The following is a 22,948-nucleotide window of genomic DNA, read 5'->3' on the forward strand; positions in this document are numbered from 1 at the left end:
CACCCACTAGTGGAATCTCCTAATATATATGGCTTGTCATCATTGTGGTAAAAATTATCTTAACTGCCATAGGGTGTCCAGAATCAGGATATTCAACAAATAGATAGGGTTTTTCACACTTGGCATGACAATCTATTTATGTTTCCATATTGTGGGCCAAGGCAATAATGTATGATTAAATCATACTCATGCAACACTATTATCCAGCATGTTATTATCCCTTTAATGTTTACAAAGTTCATCAACCACTTCATTAACACACTATCCACTCAAACAGTGAGCTTTTTCAAATAAAAACACAGCCAAAATTGCTTTTTGAAAACCACAACTGCAAGTTGTTCTTTCTTCATCATATAGTATCTGAATTCACAAGTCATGAATATATGATTAGGATAAGCAACCATACACTCTATTTCATCTTACTAGTGTAACAGCACTGCTTCATTTCCACTTTTACTGACAGTGGTGTTTTGAAGACATATGTCTTGTCTTACCACTGCTAACACTGAGGCTTTTATTAAAGCACATATCACAGATTGGTATCGCTTGTTGATATTCCTCACTCCTTATGTACAACACAAAACTACAGACATCTCACTCAGTTACAGGCAGAGTCCAATATTGTAGAGTTGCTTATTTTTTGATAACACCTATGTAGTGTAAAAAATAAATTCCACTTCTATGTGAATGAACAAACATTTTCTTAGTCTCAGTTTCATGCCTGTCCTTTTTATATGACGGAATACCATTTTTAGGTTCTTAGGCACATACTTAAACATGTAACTAAACGATATATCATCAACATATATCATGCATTTCTCCCAAAGCAATCCCATTATTGTAAGCTCCTTTTAAAAATTAAAACTCTTACAATCTCTTCCTTATTCAGAGAGCAGTCTCAAGACTGCTCTTGGCATCAAATTAACTTGCTAGTATGTGGAACCAATGAATCCCCTTTTAATGCAGATTTTTTCTGTTTGCAATAACTGAAATGAGTTAATACAAGTTACCATGTTCACATATTATTAATCAACAGACAGCATGGCTGTATCTTTCTTCTGCCTGATAGTCACTACAAAAGATTACAAAGCACTCTCTAAAGCCTGTTTGTTTTAATTCTTTCACATCTGCTATACCACACTGATGCCTGCATCCTTAGTGCTCTAGTGAAGTTTGTTTGCAACTGTTTCATTAGATATGCATCACATGTATCTAAGTAACATGTGACTTTTACTTAACCAAATCATCCACCTAGTCCAATAAAAGTATCATTCTTTTCTGCCAAGTCAGTGAATTGCTGTTGATTCATTGAATTTAAATAGTCTGAATAATCCTCAACTAGGAACTTCAGATATGTTGACATCCTTGTGTTTACTTTGGGATACAGTGGAAAAGATACAACTCTAACATTACTGCTACCATTGGTTACTTTGATTACCATGTCAATGATTTCTGACCATCCATAATTACAAAACAGTACAGTGATTTCAATCCCCATAGAATGTGCATGCTGATGTTGCTTGTTTTTGGAACAAGAAATAGCATATTTCATTGGTAACTCTATAACTTTGTTACCTGGCATTGACAAGTAAAACATTCACTGAAGTAAACCACAGGACACCATTTATGTACATAGGAGTACATCCTCTCCTAAATATAAGCATGCAGTCCTCTGTTCCTGAGGTCAATCAAGCTGACAGTGGATAACTCTATTACAGAACAACAGTTATCTGGTTGCACAGGCAAAACTGACTGATAGGATACCAATGCAAGAACCAAGATCAGCTATAAGTACCTTCCTTTTGTAAACAAAATCTCCTAGACATAGTTAGAGTATGACCTCTCCCATTAATATCTTGTTTATATTCATTTTCCAAAAGGAGGTTCATGTTGATTGTTCAGAAATCTTCACTTAAAGTGTCATAACATCTACCAGTGTTCTGGCCATTTTTGTATCAACTCTGACTGGCACATAAAACTTATCCAGCCTTGAGAGAGCTGGGCTTACCACTACACTCTTTTGTGCAAGTTGTTTGTTGCACTTCCCAAAGTTGGTAGCACAAATTATTTATATAAAGAATTAAGATTTCCATGGTATTCATCTTATGATCCTTCAATTTAGCCAAATGGATTGAACAACTCAGTAATGATTATCTCAAAGTTCTACAATTCCACAATTACTCTTCACTCAAATGCTTGATAGAGTCTAAAGATGAACTGACTGTTTAAACTTGGAATCAGGTATTATACAGCTTGTTCTTGAGTCCAACCATTCTATGCAGTTAAGTGCTTGAAACACTAAAAAAAAATTCAAAATTGTCCTTTCCTGTGACCACAAATGTAGTTGGGGTGACCTGCTTTAACTCATTTATGGAGAACTGTGACCATGGACAGACCCCTCTCCTTCATGGCTCTCAGGTCATCAACTGACTGAGATGTCTTTGACATGATAAGCACAGCACTCTAAGTGCTCTCAAGAACCAAAACACTCTGATGAGTGGTAAGCTCCTGCTCTAATGGTAGAATGATAAAATGTACTTGACAGTTCACCCAATGAATCTTCATAGCTCCGGGTTCTGTATGGTTGTATGCATCCTAGTTCAGAGAAGTTAATCATTGCCCCATGGTCTATCCACTTCACTATTCACTATCTTACTTGCTAGTGTGCTAATACATGTTGGCAGACAAGATCCAACACTGGCACCTCTAGTCTCTCTGCAATGTTCTTAAGCACCTTCAAACAAAGAAAGGGTTGACTCACTTTAGCTAGAATAAATCTGAGAATCATACACAGACAGCCCTAATCAATTTCAAACTCACAAGATGTGGCACTATGCTAAAACCCTCACTCTTCCAGCTTCCCCTATACTAAGGTTAATCTTCAGAAAAAGAGTATGGACAGATGTTCTAAGTGCACCAGACACCAGTGGCTCTTCTGACTTGGTGTAGTGGGACAGAAGTCCTAGATCTTTACACCAGCTACAAAACTTCTACATCTAAGAGAGGACCCAACACTTTCTTCAACAACCATTTCCCCTTGGTAGCCAATTCTTCTTCTTAATCATGGGTCCTTCTATTTGTGAAATGTCTTCTTTTTTTTAAAGTGTAAAGTCTTTTGTTTAAACATACAGCACATGAGAATATGAGTAAATATCAGCACACACTTCAAAATATATAGCACACTCCACAATATGGTCCTGGTACCAAAACATTTTCTCCTTCCTATTCCCTCTGTAGTATGTTCAGGTGAAACTGAATTCACCTTTGAAAGATGGGATTGGTCCACTTAGAAACAACCAATTCAGTCATGATACCGATTATAAAGTAATTCTAAATTTTGATTAATTTTGATATTGAAAGAAATAGCAAGACTGGATACAAGGACAATTAGAAAATAAACAAGTTTCAATATGACACATTTAAACACAATGCATGTGTTTGCTTTTCCTAAATGACAAACTTCTGCTTTTACTGGCTCTCTCTTGAAACTGCTTAACTTTCAAGACTGCAAACCAGACTGACTCATTCCTTCATTCCTTAGTTTACAAAAAACTTCACTTTTTTCTTTTTTTTTATACTAGTGCTGCCCATGTGGCTGGTTATTCTCATTCCAACAAAATATCACCTGAATGACCACTGAACAATACTGCTGTTTATATCCTTCTAGACAGGACAGGTATTAAGTACTCAAGACTAAGAAATAAACAAAGCAACTAGAAGAAAATTAACTTTCTCAACCACATTTTTGGTGAAACCTGTAAGTAAACAGAATCACTACTACAGTATTACATAAAGACAGAAATGAATTGCATATTCATATATCATACTAATAATGAAACTAGAGGGCTGTGCATAAAAATGAATTACAATAAATAAAAAAAGCCACTTAAGCTGATATGTAAAAGATGATTTGTAATAGTGGGCAATATAGTGTAATAAAAGGTTGGAAGATACTTATTAACAGTATAATAGAATCTGGATTCCCAAACTGGGGAGCCACAGCAGTGTCATGAAGGCTCTAGTAAATATGCAAAATACACAATGCTATTAAAGTACTTAGTATCTGATGATTCACTGAGTTTGAGGTAAGTGGGTTCAGTCATGATATGGAATGTTTATGCAGCTTTGTGCTAAGAAAGTTTGTGAACTCATACATTAGATGACAAAACTGAGCTAAAACAGACAAATAAAGTGGAATTTATCTATAGCTTCAATAAAGTAGTTTGCAATCTGATCTCCACAGTTTACAGTTATATGTTGAAGACAATAAATATGCATAAGTTTGTGAGTGTGTGTGTATCAGTTTCAACTAATAACCAGTTAAAAATGTATGTTAACTATTACAAAATAAATATTTTCTTAAAAATTTACCTTCTCACTAACATAGTTATCCATAATGTATAAAATACAATACTGTAAAATTTGCTAATAGAAAATTAAAATTCAAAGCTGTAAATTTTAATAACATAATGAGAGCATTGTAAAAAAATACAGACAGATAAATAAGGAACTGCTAGCCATGTAGTTTCATCTTGCTTGATTGGAATTGTCTGTTTTTTCAAACCATTAGGAAAGTTATAAATATTCACATAAAATGCAATAAATCCTGGTAAAATCACTGTTTTGTAAAATAAAATCAAACATACCTTCCATAAATTTATTGTGTTCATGCAAAGAACTTGCAACACTAATTCTTAATATAATTAACTGTGCTTGATGGACACATAAAAGTGAACTACTATTAGGCTGTCCAGAAATGTCATTTTTGAACTGTGAAGTTTGGAAAAATATCAACCAGTGTTGTAGAGCTTGCTTTAATCAAAGTAAGCACCATTTGCTTCAACACACTTTTGCCAACATGTAATGATGCTGTTTATGCCCCTGCTGTATAAATCAGAGTTTCTATGGTCAATGAACTCCCTAAAATATTCTTCTGCAGCTGCTTGGTTTTGAAAGCATTTATTGTTCAAAAAGTTGTCAAAGTGCTTGAAAAAAATGAGGAATAAGGTGGATAAGGCAGAACATCGATTCACAATTCTTTCAATTTTTGGAGCATCATCCTCGACAGGTCTCATAATGCTGATTTTGTTTATTTTCAGCCAGCTCATGCAGAACCCACTAATCCAACTTTTTCATCTTTCAATCACACTCAGGTACTTGGCAATGCTTGATTTGCTTGTATGTTGCTCTTCTGCAAGCTCACATTTGTTGTGCAAGGGTCTGTCTCAACTATTACCCTTAATGTGTTTTCATCTAAAGAGGGCTTCCTTCCATGACCTTTGTGGTCTTCAAGACTTTCATCTCCTTGAAGAAACCTCTGGAACCAATGCTGAAGTGTACATTCAGTAACAAATCTATGGCTGATTGCCTGGTTGATGTTCTGTGTAGTTTCTGTAGCTTTTCATCCAAGTTTGGAGTAGTAGAGTAAAATCAAGTGAAAGTCCTTCTTGTCCATACTGCCTTGGGGGTTACAAAGCTTACTCTGAATAGAGTTGAAATAGCAGACAATTAAGACACCTTGTAAGTGACAAACGTTGGATTAAACCAACCAACCAACGATAAGTTACTCAATATCCAGCTTTGAAATGTTATTGTGAGAATTCCAAAATTTATTTCTGGACAACCTAATATTAGCTTATTATTATTTACAATTAGTACCAATAATTTTCTGGTCCTAATGCACTTTAAACAGAGTGGCTGTTAATGTCAAAACTTCAGAATAGTGTTTCTTTGTTTTATAGCAAGTCCACATTAGGCTATTTGCAGTGTTCATCACAGGGAATCAAACCCATATTTTAGCTTGCAAGTCTTTAGACTTACCACTGTTTCACTCAAATTGGTGTATTTTAATGATTTCTTCTTATGCATTATTATCAAAAATTCAGTTATGATAACCTAACACACTGCTTATTTTTCAAAAAAACTTGTGAGCTCCTTATAAAGTCCAAATGTACATTCTTTCAGGCACAGTTTGATTAATTTAATGCAATTGATCAACGAGCCCTGTAATTAATCAATCAGCAAATTGCATTAATCACTCAGCTATGATATAATGCCAGTCTGTTTTAGACAGGAACTGTAATATGTTAAAATATTACACTGAATATGAGTAAGAATTAAATAATTTGAATTCATTATTATACACATATAAAGTTAAATCAGATACAAAAATTAATATGTGCTCTGCTGATCATATATTAAGAAATAGTTATTATCCTCTTAACCTAACAGTTAAAAAGTAAAAGGACGTTGTTAAAAATTTAACTGACTAGGTGATTATATTAACAAAATGTATTTATAACTAAATATCTATGAAAATAAATTGAATGTACAGGGTGTTTGAAAAGTCACTGTGCAGTTTTGTAATCATATGTTATTATATTTCAGATTTAGATCCCAATATGGTTTTAACAACTGAAGAACGTGTATGGCTCATCAAACACGTATTCCGAGAAGGTGGTAGATACACAGATGTGGTGTGACAGCGATTTGCTGAAAAATTCCCAGATACACCCGTTCCACATCTCAATAAACATATAAGTGCACAGTAACTTTCCGAACACCCTGTATTATGTGAAACAATAATGATGTAAGCATAGATCAAAATCTTATTTTAATAATACCAAAATTTTAAGCAGCTAAGCATTTTGGTGTTTACATATCATTGGATTATCAATTACTAGCCAATCATGACAAAAGATACCTTCTAAAACATGCTTTCAACAATTTCTGAAAATTGATTTATTGCAGTATTTTATGGCACTTATGTCAGTTTTAGATCTTTATAAAATATGAAGAGTGCATTAAGTAAATTTCTAAATCACTTTTTCAGTTATGGGGGTACAACCTTCCAAATTCAAATATATTAGTCAAACCATCTGACATTATATATTTAAAAACAACTGATACGGGTAGAGAGAGCATTAATAAAGGTTCACTGGAGTTAAGGACAAAGATTTTTCTTAATAGCCTGACATTACATTTTGTGTCTGAGACACCTGAATGAGCTTTAGCTAATGGAGTTACATATAAGCCTGAAAAAAGCTTTGTAGAAACAAGTGGAATCAAATTCTAATTCTCACTCAGCTTTCTTTCAGGAAAATCTTCTGTTATCTTACTGTCCAGATTTAGTGTTTTCAATCAAACCACAAGAAATTCTGAAGAAAAAGACATTAAAGTTTTAAAGCACTTCAGGTTTGTAAAAATAAACTGCTGCACAGTAAAACATTCCAAGTTGTATACCACAGTATAAGAACAAAGATTTTCCTTAATAATCTTTTAGTTTTGTTAAATAACTTTATAATATATTACTTAATGAAAAATATATTCCAGCCACAACTTGATGTTCATCTGAACATGAATACAAGATAAATAAACATAGTTCTCTTAACTCTTTCTAGAAACAGCCTTGTAACCATTTTGTGCTTGTTATAGTTTTAAATTAATAATTGTATGTTTATAGAATCTGGTATGTTATCAGTAAATATTACAATACTTTCATGCACATAATATCATAATTTTTATTAAGTATTAAGGTTTGTTAAGCAATCTTTTTTTCATGCTTTTCTTATTTGAATGTTGCCTGTCCATCATGCAAAGTAATTTTCTCTTCAAGATTAAAAATACTTTTATGCATCAGAAATTTTGCACATAAAAATCTTTATAATGTCCAAACAGTTATCAAATATTTTATGAGAAAAACTTTATATTTTATGTTATTTTCACTTATGAATCTCTGTATGTATTTAGTAGAAGTGACCTATCTCATAACCACTACCATAAGTTATTAAGAAATAAATACAAATTATGCTTCTTTTTCTAGAATGACAACAGAGCATCACACAAAGTTGTAAATGTTTGGAATAAATAGTTTAAATCTCATAACATTATACATTTATATATATTTATTATTTTTATTATATTGACCTTTCAGACATGACTGGCTAACAGTACAGAAGTTAGAACATGGCACATTTCCACTTGTGCTAGCTTATTCAATAATATAAAACTGACCTTTAGTCTTTACAAAGTGACCTGTCTTTGCTATGTTTTAGTAGACTAGTGTTTTGTGATATACACTCACATTTCAATTATTATATATTACATATGTATGTAGATTATTAGTATTGAGAAATAAGTTATTAAATTTTTCTTAAAATATAGAATAATAATAATAAAAAAAGTAAAACAAACAATTATCTCTTCCAACTACAGCAGTGGTTCCCAACCAGGGGTGCGAGATAACATTTTTTTTGGCTACCTTCACCTTTATTCTTAAATAAATAATTACTGTGAGGGGTGCAAGAACATGCTAAAATTTTTTAGGGATGCAGGGCATAAGAAAGGTTGGGAACCACTGAGCTACAGCCTTTGTACCTGATTGCTGCTTCTCACTGCTTGCTAAGCCTTATGAAATTTTGCATGTGGAAGATGTGAAATGAAATAATTTTTTGTAGGTTTTATATGTACATTTTAATAACTAAAAAACATAAATAACTTTATCAAAGAATTTAAAATATAGTTTATAAAGTTTAGTAACCAAGCTATATTTTGGTCTAAAAAATATGAGACTTCAAACACTAAAGATGCAACCCATCTCCTTGAAATCTTGTTTCAAAAGAACAAGATGGCATACTAGCAATGAAAATGGCTGAGAAAGCCACAAGGGAGACATTCTCAGCTTCTGACTGGTTATTCACATGTCATATATACAAATATATATAAGGGACCATTTCCAAAAATGAAAAGAGATGAATGAGGCCACTGTGTTTAACACTATAAATAAGCTATATCCCAGAAAAATGAAAATATACAAGGTTCATTTTTTATATTCTAGCTTGTTATTGTTGATAATTTTAGTTCCTAATTTGTATGAAACTAGACTTAGTATTTTGACATCACACAAATCTCATTTGAAGTAGTTCTGCATTCAGTATACCAAATGACACACAAAAATTGGCATTTAAATGTGTTTTTTTAATATTTCCGTTTAAAAAATTAATAAATTGAATAATGAATAATAATTATAATGAATTATAATCTACAGTTTGATACCAAACTTACTGATGTAGATTCATGAAATAGTACTTCAATAAAATTTTAAATACAAGTCAACAAACATAATGGCATGCCTTTACCTGTGACCTATCTGCAAAGGCTTAAGGTATTATGGGAAATATTTTTAGATTTTCTCTTGTACTTAATAAACTATTTTAGAGTAAGCATCAGTTAGGGGATGTTATGGGAGAAATTAATCAAACATTCTTTTAAAAACATTTCATGTTTTCATTACCAGCCATTTTACACATATAGTAAGTCTTTTTTATTTGTTTTTTTTTTAATTACTGGCTCACAATTAATGATAAGATTTAAAAAAATCTATTGATACTACTTACTTGAGGTGTTGGACAGCCACTCAGTAAAACTGAACCAAGATCAATACACTTTGTCAAGTCAAAGAAATAGAGATAGGGCTTTCCACTATTTTGATGATACAAATATTTAATAAATAAACCACAAAATAATCATAGCTCTAGTCAAAACAAATGTCAAACCTCTAAATAAATAAGTAATAATAATAAAAACTAACATTTTCCAAGAAAAAATTAATTAAACTTCAGTAACTAAAACAGTAATATTTTTAGCATCTCTAATATCTGATGTTCATAATTTAATATCACGAGAAGATGATACATGTCCTATGATATTTTATAAATCTCAACTACTTTTACAATAATTTTACATGTATATTGTGCTACATAATAGGTTATTTTACAATAAATAAGAAAAGTATTTTAATGACTAACACAGTGCAAGTAAAATGATTTTCAGCTTATAATTGTTAAACAAAATGTTATTTATTAGCAATTCCTTTCTAAAAGCTCTGAGAGAAAACATTCTTATGATTAAAACATTTCAAACAACACAACTAAAGAGAAATAATCTTTTAAACCACTATAAAAAATTACTTTCAAAGTTTTACAGCTATTTTACTTTTTTTTAAATTAATGAATATTTTATGAATAGTGTGTAGTTTGATCAATCACAGGCTTGGAACAGAAGTAAACAGTGCCAAACCAACAAGTTTAACACTTTCAAAATGAATACAACATAATCAACTATGGTTAAAATTTTGTACAGACTCTACTTTACTATCACCAATGCTCTAAAATTTTGTTAATACTCTCTGAACATTTTTACACATATATCCAAATTAGAATAACTTGCATACAAAATACAGAATTTTAGAAATATCTGTCTGAAAATATCAGTATGCTGGCAGTGCACTTTCACCAACTGTCAAATTTGATAAGATGTACATATTTTGAGCAATTTTATTACCTTAATCACATTACCACAAAAAATCTCTTACTCATTATTTTACTTGTTTTCCACCGTTATATGTATGGAGCATATCAAGTGATCACTACCTCTTTTATTTTATTAATAAAGGAATTTTCCAGAAATTATTAGTGCAAGTATACAGTTGCTAAGTAACATGTTGGTCAAACCAGTCAGTCATTAAGTTACTTTTGCTATAGCTACCTATTATTTTGTTTCATTCAACTAGAATAGTATCTTTCTGTTTTCCTATGGTAAAGACCCTGCAAAGTTATCTGTAGTAAATGAAGTTAGACAATTATTTTTCTCATTTTCAGCTGGGTGATCCCATGGTGAGGGGTCATGGCCTCACATTTCACTTAGAAAGACCAGTCACATGGGTAGTACTAGTCACTCAAAGTAAGTCTGACAATGAATTAAGTATGAAGCATTAGATTTATTCAGTGTGGTACAAGATTTTAATTGAGTGAGCAAGAAACAACCTCAGGGCCAACTCTCCAGTAAAGGTGACTGGAATATGTTATGGAAAGTACATTGCTACTGTGTTGTTCATATAAAGATTATTAGCATTATTCATTCACATCATTTTATTTTTATTTCTCACAAGCCTAGCTAGTTACAGAATACAGAACTATTTCACTGTAAATAACTGATAAATCTTTTATTCAGTGGACATATCTGGTCATTCTTAAGGGAAAGCACTGCTATCCGAAAATACTACACTAGGAAAGAAATGTATTGTTTTTATTTTTAAATTCTGAAAATGATTTGTAAAATAACAACATAACCTTCAAGTAAGTTTCAAAAAATCAGAAAATTATACTTACGACATTTCTCCTACACCACATATTCGGCCTTGCCAATCTGTAGGGAAAATCAACTGTTTTGGATCACCTCGTTGAAATGCTATAATGATGAAAAAAATTTATTTATCTGAAAGTTGTTTCATAGCTTTAAAACTATCACTCAATAAAACACTCAATGAGATTTTTGTATACACACCTAAGAATGTAATCTAATTAGCAGCACCATAATGTAGTTGTTTTGAAAGTATATTTTCCAAAACAGCTTCTGATGCAAAAGGTAATGGTAGTTAAAGAGCTGCAGTAATTTTAATTTAGTACATATTATTTTCACAGAGATTACTTAAATACCCAAAAAATAAGAAGTTAATTATCTTGCTATTGAATATACAAGATGTGATTTGATCATGCAAACTAACCAATTCTCAAGATATTCAGTTTAACTATATAATATTTTGTCCTAGCATTAAAGGCACTTTACAGAAATTACCACTAAGTAGCAGTACAAAGAACAAAGTGTTAGTCTTTGAGGAGTGAAAGAATGATGAAATAGTTGCACTGTACTGAATACACAATAAAAATTAATTCTCACAAAAGAATAACTCTTTGAATTAATCAGATATGATATAACATGTGGTAACAAGGATAAATGTAACTTAAGATTTATATTCTAGGTGGGACAAGCAAGTTGAATTATTCAATAACAAAAGAAAAAAGTCTACTGAAGCTAAAAATACTACTACTGACAGGGGTCACCCAGAGAATAGAAATGGTAGCAAGGTAGGAACAGTTACTTCTTTTAATACCAAAACACAAAGCTAGTTAGAATACTACGGAATTCTCACTTTTATTTATTTTATTTTTACAGTTAGTGGTATTAACGATGGTGGTAAAAAGGAAGCTATTTTACTAACTGGACTGGATGCTCAAACCTATAGTTTAATGAGAAATTGCTATGCTCTCAGAAGCCTGGGGAGAAGAAAGTCAAGGAAATAGAGTAAGTTGTCGATAATTAATTTTACACTGAAACCAAAAAGATGATTAGATTGCTACAGAGTAACATGGCAGAGTTGAGAAAATTAATGCAAAAGCTGAGAGACAGACTAGTTTGTGGTATAAGTGATGACAGAATCCAAATAAGATTGTTTTAGAAGGAAGATTTAACATTCAAGAAAGTTTTGGAGATGGTTCAAACCATTTTCTATTAACAGCAATGTAAAATATTTACATCTGCAGTATAAGGTTGTCTCTAGTGTCACTATAGTAATATGACTGTCTCCTAAATGTTAAGTGGATGCCTGAACATAGAGATGATCTATAAACTCTACTCCAGAATTACCTGTTTTAGCCATCCTTGATTTTGAAATGACATACTAGAAGAAGCATCATTAGTCAATATACCCACTGCCAGACCCTTAGGCTACTTTTTACCAAAGAATAGTACAATTGATCATCACATTATAATACCCCCACAGTTGAAGTGTGAGGAGTTTTGATCTCCTAGCCAAGATATTCCAAGCTGGCCCATGATCCATCAGGCCATGCTTAGACCTAAACAAACCTGTACTATTTTTTACACTATTTCATGATCTTTATTTAATCATGTTCATATAATATCAACATCACTTGTACACAAAAATATGTTTGAAGTTGTATAGTTCATATCAATAAGCTTTCAAAAATATAATGTATTTCATTCAATAGTTTCCTTTGTTTTCAGTTATTAGAATATTGTACAAAAAGTCAAACATATGCTTCATACTGAGTTGGTAAACATAAAATAATTTTGCATATACCAGTTATTTTTATTATTTGAATATCAAGGTTTTGATTTGGAAATAAAAATACATGTAAAGCTATGCATAATATATACTATGTTTGGTAAACATAAAATGAATTTTACATATACCAGTTATTCTATTATTTGAATACAATTCTTTTGATTACAAAACAAAAATACATGTAAAACTATACATAGTATACACTAACACAAAAAAACACCACCTTAAAATACAAAAATAAATATCTCTTGCCTTTTGACTGCATTTTGTGTCTTTCTTAGTGATATATAACAGTAAATCAAAACTGACTAAATTGTGAAAGCTCTTAGAAAGCGAAAACGTTAACTACATTAAAATTTGAAGAATCTAGTACATACCAATTACTGCTAAAGCAATCCAACCACCCCAAAATGCAAGGAACAAAAGCAGGCATATGATGTCTGTACAGCTCCTGGAAGAGAAACAAAAAAATGAAATAATATTTTAGAAACATTTATATTGGTCCAATGATACATGATGACTTATGTGGGTGAATTTTATCTAGTGATTGGTAGTTTGTGGAAGATTACATCTTAGTAATATTAATAATAATAATTGTAAACATTTATAATGTTCAAAAACATATAGTATTAGCAGAAGGAAAAAATTAACACAAGAAATAATAATAATAATCTGAGAGCTTTCGGAAAATGTACATTTCTTCACAATCACAGTGCTTCAAAGTATATATTTTATTGGATTTCTTTTTTACTGATAATAACTGTCATCAAGCATTTCTTTATCATACCTGTACTGCAGGTGTCTTGTTGGAAAAATCATGAGAGCATTTTGAACAGTGCACTTTGTGCTCCTCATGTTACTGCTAACAAGACCTTTCACTCAATACCACAAAGCCTCAGCCAATTTTAAGTCAAACCAATACTCATGTCAGTCATAACAATATATCAATTATTACGGTGTATATAGCCTTATCTTGACAAAACATGATATTTTCACAGCAGTAATTTGAGTTATATTACATCACAATTAGATTAATAACAATGTTTTTACCAATCTTTCTTTACTGGCCCTATATTACAGGCTTTTAGTAAAAGAAGCATATCAGTATCTTGACCACTGATCTCATGTACCATATGACAATGCTGTTGGAGCACTTCACTTAATACCAAAGCTTAACATACTGTGATATTGTCAGGTTTACTGATTCACTTTGACCAAATTGTTAGGAACTGCAGAATAATGGAAGATTTGCAAGAAAATATGTTGTGGAGCAAAAATTTGAATTATCTTGCCTCAACAGAGTTTTAAGCAAAGAAAGAGATTGAACACAATGTAAAACACCTAAAAAAAGTGTTTATTTGATGCACAAACAACTTAGGTACACAAGTGTGTGTGTTGGAAACTTTTACTTCAGAACTAATTGTTGTAAATTAATAACTATATTAAAATCTAAAAAAACAAAATAATTCTCCAAACTCACCTTCCTAATTAAGGAAATATAGCAGTTCATCATATGTTTAACTCCAACCTGCATCTGTGATAACTTAATTCAATTCCAATACTGATATTCAACAGTCCTGTCACAGATATACGCAGGCACTGAGGCATTCATTAAAGTTTGTTTTGGATGCAGAAACATTTATTTAAACTCCTAGGTCTACTTAAAAGGTGCACAGTTGGTCATATAGAATTATTAATGTGATAAGAAATTAAGGCACCTGCAAGATTCTCATTTCATGAAGGATTGAGGCCAGTTTCAAACCACTTCAATCTTTGAAGGGCCTATAGGTACTCCATTTCAGTAATGTAAACAAGCAAATACTTGTTTTAAAACATAATGCAACAGAAGTAACACCACTAGTATCATTTACCTCCATTCTCTTCTATGGTGATAATCATTCCAGCATGAAGCTGGATAGCTGACTGCCCTTAATTACAGAACACCACCAGGACTTCATTTTTCCTCTGTTGTTCTCTATGAGAACCAACCTCCTGAAAGCTCCTACTCCTCACCACCTAATTATTCCTCTTAGTTTATAAGTCCATAAGCTCCTAAAAATACCATTTTCGCACATGCTAAACTTCAACTCAATAACACCAGAGTTCAGTAGATCACAGGCAAACATGCTCATCAAATGAAAAACAGATGCACTGCAAGAACAAATATGGTACCAGCAACAAATTTGTTATAACCTCCCTACAATGTAATTGCAAGTTAACTGACTTCAAGTAATTAATAATTTAGTTATAGCTTATGGTCTCCTTGACCAATACTCCACATTAAGATTACATATCCAATATATACAGAATTTCTGTATTAGCTAAGGGAGTTGGGAAACACTACCTGCATACCATAATACTAAGCAAAAAGCCAGAAATAATCTAGATATTTTGTCACTTACCTATTTTTAATGGGTCCCTTAAATTCAGGATCATATTCAAAAGACTTTCCTGTGAAAAATTTACAAAAATCATAAGGCAAGAAATATCACATAAATATATATGTCAGATATTAAACAAATAAAAGATTAATGTAGTAGCAAACATGTGTGTATATATATAAGCTATAATGGGGGTTGTTCACATAAAGAGGTTGAGAGTCTTACAAAAATAGAAATGGGGTGGTTTATTTCTACCAGAAAGTTAGTTCTGTATCTAAATATTTGAATAATTGCCTTGTTAACATTATTTTGTAATAAGTTATACTTACTGAAAGGGTGGACATTGGAAGTCTTAAAACTGTAAAAATACAGAATGGTATAAAGACTGAAAGTGAATGTCTTCCCACAAGTGGCAGACAGCAAAAGACAGTAGGAATTGAGACACTGTAGGCTTAAGCACTCAACTCCTAGTGTTGAACTGATTCTCCACAGTTTCTAACTAGTTTTGAGACTTGCATTTGAAGCCAATCTGATAGATGTGCTTATGAAAGCTAAGACCACAGATATTTTCCACTGTGATTTAATGGCTATGGCAAGGAATGGTAATGGACAAACCAAAAAAGTCTCATTATGATCATTTTGGCTTCGATTTGTATATATGCACAAATACATATAAAAAAAAGATGCTTCTATGGTGAATTATGGGTTTTTAACATTAAAACAGGATTATTACTATATTCACATGAACATTAATAAATAATCATTTTTAGATATAAGTAATTCTTGTTGTTATTTCCAAATGGGTGTTTATTTAAATTGCAAAGTGTATAATTAAATTTTCTTTTGAAAATCATCAAAATTAAAAAAATATAAGCTACTGAAGAGAAAAACTGACAATTATTTCTCAGAGTAGTATCCAATGTTGAATAAAAATTATTAAAAGCTACAAATAAGAAACCTTACATATAAAATGAAACAAACATATCACTAAATTAATGCAAGTTCAAAATATAGATTTACAAAAACACATTACTAGTTTTTATGGAACTTTGAGTTTTCTAAAGTAAATTAACTATCACTAGAATATCCAAATTAATACTGAAGAGAAAAACCATAATAAATGGAAAACATAAACAACAATTACTGTTGAGAAAAACATTTAAAGCATAAAATTAATTAATATTATACTAATACTTATATAATAACCTCTTCCTATTAAAACACAAGAAGAAATATCAACTTCATCTCTTACTGACTTCACTTACAATCTGTATTTGCCTTAGAAGTTTAATTTAGGACATCAGAATGTTAATCCATGGTGAAAGAATAAAACAGGCATCTCCAAAATTCATTAAGTACCAGGATAACTCCCAGATAGCTCATTCCTCATGAAATTATTTATACATATTGTTTGATAACTTCTTTATAAGATACTTATACAGCACTTACACATTTCCAAGAAAATTTATTTTACTTTAATATAACATTTATAATAATTATCTATCAGAATAATATTTTACCAAAGAGAGGTTAACCTGAAGATGAGCTGGGAAGGTAGAAACGTTGTTCTCTGCTTATCAATAAAAGTGTTAATACCCACACCAGCCATTCTGAGATACATTTTTATTTCAAATGGGTTTCTCTTCATCAAGAATATTGACTATCCTTAGACATTAAACATATTGCAATTGTATGTCCCACGATGTTCTGCGATATCCCACGAGTAATAAAATTCAAGCACAAATAAAATTGGTTGCATACAAAATTACAAAGTTCTTTTTTGAATAATGGCAATTTTTGAACAAAACTCTTTTACTTACTTTTTGTTATAAAAAATAAAATTACATATCATTATTATAGTAATAGTTGGATATTGTTCTGTATTTGAAATCGATTTACTTTTTATGCAACTCTAAAATCAGGGTTCAATTCCCCTCGGTGGGCTCAGCAGATATCCCGGTGTGGCTTTGCTATAAGAAAGCACAAACACACATACTAGAAATTAATTTATATTTTAAAGGGCCTGGCATGGCCTAGCGCGTTAAGGCGTGCGCTTCGTAATCTGAGGGTCGCGGGTTCGCGCCGGAGTCGCGCCAAACATGCTCGCCCTCCCAGCCGTGGGGGCGTTATAATGTTCGGTCAATCCCACTATTCGTTGGTAAAAGAGTAGCCCAAGAGTTGGTGGTGGGTGGTGATGACTAGCTGCCTTCCCTCTAGTCTTACACTGCTAAATTAGGGACGACTAGATAGCCCTCGAGTAGCTTTGTGCGAAATTCCAAAACAAACAAACTTTTTATGCATTTTATAAACGCTTTGCCGTACGTGGGATTACAAAAATAAGCTCTGAAAATGCAATCAGTTATAGCCATCCAATAAACACAAAGGTTATGTCCCGTTTTTATCTTCGGTTATATCCTTTGTTTTTGAAACTTTCACCCCAAGTGCACACATTGACTGGAATTCATATAATCCTTCCATCTTTACCTAACAGTGGCAGTAAAAATCAATAAATAAATCAACCTAATTCTGAAAATACGTATATCCTAGGGCCGAACCGCTGAACAAACATCACTTTCGTCACCAGACATATGCGTACTAAAGAAGGTTTGGTTCTTACACGAAATTTGATAAAATCAAATTTTTCTGTATGAACAAAAGATTAAAAAAACTAAAAATTACCATAAAATGAGCTTCAAAAATATGTTACATTTTGACTAGCAAATAATTACAAGTTCTCTTTAATCATTACGTCTATTTATTGCAGTAAATTTGCTATTTATTGCAGTAAAAACAACAATACATAGAAGTTTACTAAAAACAATTGAAGTGAAACATAAATAATTGTTGTTGTACATATGGATCATTACATAATCATCTAAATACATATTCATAATTAAGGGTGTGTGTCTTTTTTTTTTACCAAAGCCACATCTGGCTATCTGCTGTTATAATTAAGAAGGAAAACATTGTTTACCATAATCTTCTGTTCGCTCTGTATTCCTGTTGTCGGTCAGTGCCGTTTGAGAACTAAGCTCTTCATTTTCTAGACGCTTCATTACCTGTTACTGGTTTGTCAAAACACAGTAAATAACAGATTGGTCCAGTTCTAATACACTAAAACTGGTTGAACGCAATATTCGAAGTAGCAGTGTACTGTAAAAATGTAGCTACGCTTATTCTTATATAGTGTATAAACGTCTGGTACAAGATGAAATTGTGTACGCGTGTTACAGAGAAAACACCTGTTCACTTCTACATTGCACCCGTCAAGACTACAGCTATCATAAGCAATAAACAGAATGCTGTTCATGATGACGAGAAACCCACTTGAAGTAAAAATGTATTATCAAACTCTTTTTGTTAACCTGAAGATGACCTAAGAAGGCCGGAACGTTGTTCTGTACTTTACTGTGACTGAAGTTTTAATACCTATACTAGTCGTCTTGAGAATATAGAACGCTGTTCGTCAAAAACAACATTAGAAGAATTAATCGCAATGAATTTTTTTTAATAGCTTGTTTTTTTCTACTCTTACAGAATCCAGTTTTTTAAAATATGCAGTTGCACCGATTTTTGTAAGCTTTCCTCAAGATAGTACTTAAATTCTGTTTTGTTGTTAAGGGCAAAACTACACAATGCTTCGCCCACCATGAAAATCAAAGCCCGCTTTCTAACATCATAAGCCGACAGACTTAATTACCATTAAGTTACTGAGATGAAGCACTTACGCTTTACATTATTAATCAATTCATGGGTACAGGGTATTGTGTGCGACATTCAAAATGTTTATATATTTTACGTACGCTGCCGTTACACATGTACATCACTTCAGTCAAGTGCTTATCTGCAATTCGGAAGAGACAGTCTGTTTGTTTGTTTTTGAATTTCGAGCAAAGCTACACGAGCAGTGTAAGACTAGAGGGAGGGCAGCTAGTCATCACCACCCACCGCCAACTCTTGGGCTACTCTTTTATCAACGAATAGTGGAATTCATCGTGCCTTTATAATGCCCCCACGGCTGAAAGGACGAGCATGTTTGGTGCGATCGGGATTCGAACCCGCGACCCTCGGATTACGAATCGAACGCCTTAACCCACCCTAGCCATGCCGGGCCACGGAAGAAACAGGGCAAACATTTAGTTACCTATGACCGCTACCAACAGTATCGCGGATCTAGGATGTATAAGAACTCGTATAGTGATTTTGTTTTTACATTTAGTGTGTGAAAGGATACGTTTAGTGCTATGTCGTAAACGGACTGAAAGAGACAAAGTGGTTTATAGACATGCAAAAACGAATACTTTATTTATGAAGAATCAAAGAAACAGTAGCTGATAGTTTTAGTAGTGGCAACGAACTATTGTCAAAGTTAAACGTTTGTTTGTTTGTTTGGAATTAAGCACAAAGCCACACAATGGGCTATCTTTGCTCTGCCCATCACAGATATCCAAAACCGGTTTCTAGCTGTGCGAGTCCCCAGAAATACCGCTTTGCCACTGGGGAAACAAAATTAAACCAAATAAATTTGTTGTGACTGAAAAAAATATTCATATAAACTGCAGTTTAACAGAAATAAACCGTATTCTAAACTGAACTCGAGCACTGTTAGCAATGCCAAACTAATTAAGGCGGTGGCTGGTGGAGCTGCAGCTCTAAGACCACCACGTTAAAAATATAAAAACGAACATGCATTTCCACATCAACAATGGATTTTCGGTGTTTAAAAAAAATCTGAAAACATATTACAGAAAAAAAACGTCACTGAGACATATACACAAAAACCAAACCAAAAATCGCAGCAGGTTTCCAGTTTAAACAAGGGGGCGCTAGAAACGTCCAGTCCCAACTGGGGTGATAGAGAATGATTTCATTCTCTTTCTTCTGACATAAACACAATTTCCCTTAAATATAATATTATTGACAGACTAGAAATGCACGTAGCACGAAAATGACGAAATCTGTCAGGCATGCGAGAGCTACGTCACGTACTTGAACACGTGCCTGTCAGTAGTGGATACAGAAATGCGGTTTTTTTGTTGTTTTTTATTGGGGGGGTGAGTTAGAACCCTGATCTTTTCGATGCGAAGTACCCATGATATGAAGATATTTTTCATTGTTTTTGGATTTTCTAAAAGCCTGAGAAAATAATCATTATGAAAAATTGAAAACAACTGGTTATATAAATTTCATTACGTCATTGGAGTATTGTTTTCAGTCTTGAGCTACTTACCTTAGGAAAGACATTGAACTGTTGGAAAGAGTTTTTAAAATGGTACCTGGGATTTCCCGAGGTGTTGTCATAGTATTTTTATTTTATATATCGTCGTGCGTTCAGAGCACCCCCTGTCGAGTATAAGTAAGTCCATACGGCATATGCCTGCTCAGACCATTACAGAACCTCCTCCATAAGCGTCGACATGTACAATGTTACAGACAGAAAATCGCTCTCCTCGCCATCTACACACTCTCGCACGTCCATAATCACGAGACACAGTGAAGCTGCTCTCGTCTGTCCACAGCACGGTAGCCCATTGACGAAGTTCTCAGTTCAGATGCTGATGAGCAAACAAGAACCTGGCTGTACTGTGTCGCGCTGTCAGAATAATACCTCTTGCAAGCCGTCTGGCCCCAAGGCGTCCTTCCTGCAGACGACTGCGAATTGTTTAGGTCGACACACGGGTTCCAGTGGAATGCTGAAGGTCATTTCGCAATGACCGAGCCGTAGCTAACCTGTCACGCACAGAGGTAGTCACGATGTAGCGCTCCTCTCTGGCTGTTGTGCAGCGATGACGGCTTTGACCTGGTCTCCTGGTCGCGTTGCCAAATCGACTGAAGACGCTTGGTGACACACCGACACGCTGTGCCATCCTCCAGCATCTGGACCGCCCTGGCCACCTCGTTCTCTGTCAGATGGCGCCTGACTGCTTGAGTATACAAGATGAAGGTACACACTGACAAAACGAGCCGCAAGAGTGGTGTTTGTTTCGACAATTAATGAAGAATGCATAGTTTCATGTAACAACCTTGTATAGGGTACCTTGAGTTGTGTTATTCTTGTTGAGTGGGGTGAGTTTCGTTTGAGTTGCTTCAAATTTCACTCGCAAGCTTAAAAATACACTTGTAGACGAACGGATATGTTTTTCATACATAAATTTAGTTATGACAAAAATATACTGAAATATGTACTTGTTCCTTTAATTTTTTTGAGCAGTATATATTCTGGCAACGTAGAAGCCATCTTCAGTTAAGACAATTTTATTTTTCGAATTGGGTGACTGGCCTCAGGAATAGGTTACCTTCAGATGTTGTGGGACCCAGCATATCCAGATGGTTAAGGCACTCGGACTAGTAATCCGAGAGTCGCGGGTTCGAATCCCCGTTACACCAAATATGCTCGCCATTTCAGCCGTGGGAGCGTTATAATGTGACGGTCAATCCCATTATTCCTTGGTAAAAGAGTAGCCCAAGAGCTGGCAGTGGATAGTGATAATTAGCTGCCTTCTCTCTTGTCTTATACTGCCAAATTAGGGACGGCTAGCGCAGATAGTCCTCGTGTAGCTTTGTGCTAAATTCAAAAGAAGCAAATCACAGCAAGAACATATGCGAATATAGCCCTAGTGCTTTGTATCGTAAAACCCCAACCAAGAACATTTATATATTTTTGGATGTTCCCTTTACGATTTTTGGGCCGCTAACTGTTACACAGGCATCGAACAAGAAAATGTAAGCGACAAGTCCTGAATGTATTAAAACGTTCTTCATTGTTTAATCACCCGTGCCTGTAGCTTTGATCTATTGTTTTATCATACACAAATACTACATAATATTTCACATAACTACATATAACAAGCTTCCATTAATAATTCATAAACTAAATATGTATCAATTTAGATAATTTCGTTGCATTTCTTAAATTTCATATGCTTTAATACTTGCACATAATTAAATCTAGTTTTAAAAAGTTTTACAGGTTTTCTACTCATATTACAAAGTTAGTTTGTCCAGGAGATTCTTATTGTTTATCAGTTTTTCTGAATTATGAGAAAATTAATTGAGGGAAATTTGCTTATCAATAAAGCAAATTTTAAAAATAAATAAGTAATATACCATTTAAAATTCCTTACCCAAATTACTATATGATGCTAGATAAATAATACTGATAAAAATTACACGCCGTGAGGCGTTATAATGTGACGGTCAATCTCACTATTCGTTGGTAAAAGAGTAGCCCAAGAGTTGGCGGTGGGTGGAAATGACTAGCTGCCTTCCCTCTAGTCTTACACTGCTAAATTACGGACGGCTAGCACAATTAGCCCTCGAGTAGCTTTGTGCGAAATTCAAAACAAACAAACAATCTCGCTCTGTATCGGCGGTTTGTCAAACGATTTGCTCTTGTAAATGACGTTTCAATAATCAATTGTATATAAAACTTAAGACTGCTGCACTGTCATACTATAGTTGTGGATCATGTTTTTAGTATTTCAATTTATATTTTATAAAGATGTTTTGTTTACTAGATTAAGTGTAGCATGACGTAATTATGACTTATGCCATCTAGAGATTTCTTGAATGTTTAGATCTCATCCAACGTGTGTAATTTTTCAGAAGGTTTGGAGGATACTATTGTAATACCTAAAAGCAT

General features: G+C 33.1%; 1 protein-coding gene across 3 annotated transcripts in view; it reads right to left on the minus strand.

Annotated features, from left to right (window-relative positions):
* Positions 1 to 22,948, minus strand: part of LOC143230828 (choline transporter-like protein 2) — a 69,940-nt gene that overhangs the window by 41,201 nt on the left and 5,791 nt on the right. Inside the window, exons 1-5 of one of the 3 annotated variants that reach the window (XM_076465041.1) lie at positions 18,281 to 18,496; positions 15,328 to 15,376; positions 13,303 to 13,376; positions 11,169 to 11,247; positions 9,396 to 9,480 (exon numbers count right to left, since the gene is read on the minus strand). In XM_076465041.1, the coding sequence (XP_076321156.1) occupies positions 9,396 to 9,480; positions 11,169 to 11,247; positions 13,303 to 13,376; positions 15,328 to 15,376; positions 18,281 to 18,362 (369 nt within the window). In that variant the 5' untranslated portion in view covers positions 18,363 to 18,496. Of the gene's footprint in view, positions 1 to 9,395; positions 9,481 to 11,168; positions 11,248 to 13,302; positions 13,377 to 15,327; positions 15,377 to 16,571; positions 16,675 to 18,280; positions 18,497 to 22,948 lie in introns of those variants that run through there. The other 2 variants (XM_076465043.1, XM_076465042.1) reach the window with 2 other exon arrangements.

The sequence above is a fragment of the Tachypleus tridentatus genome, chromosome 10, assembly GCF_004210375.1.
Source record: "Tachypleus tridentatus isolate NWPU-2018 chromosome 10, ASM421037v1, whole genome shotgun sequence".
NCBI classification, from domain to species: domain Eukaryota; kingdom Metazoa; phylum Arthropoda; class Merostomata; order Xiphosura; family Limulidae; genus Tachypleus; species Tachypleus tridentatus.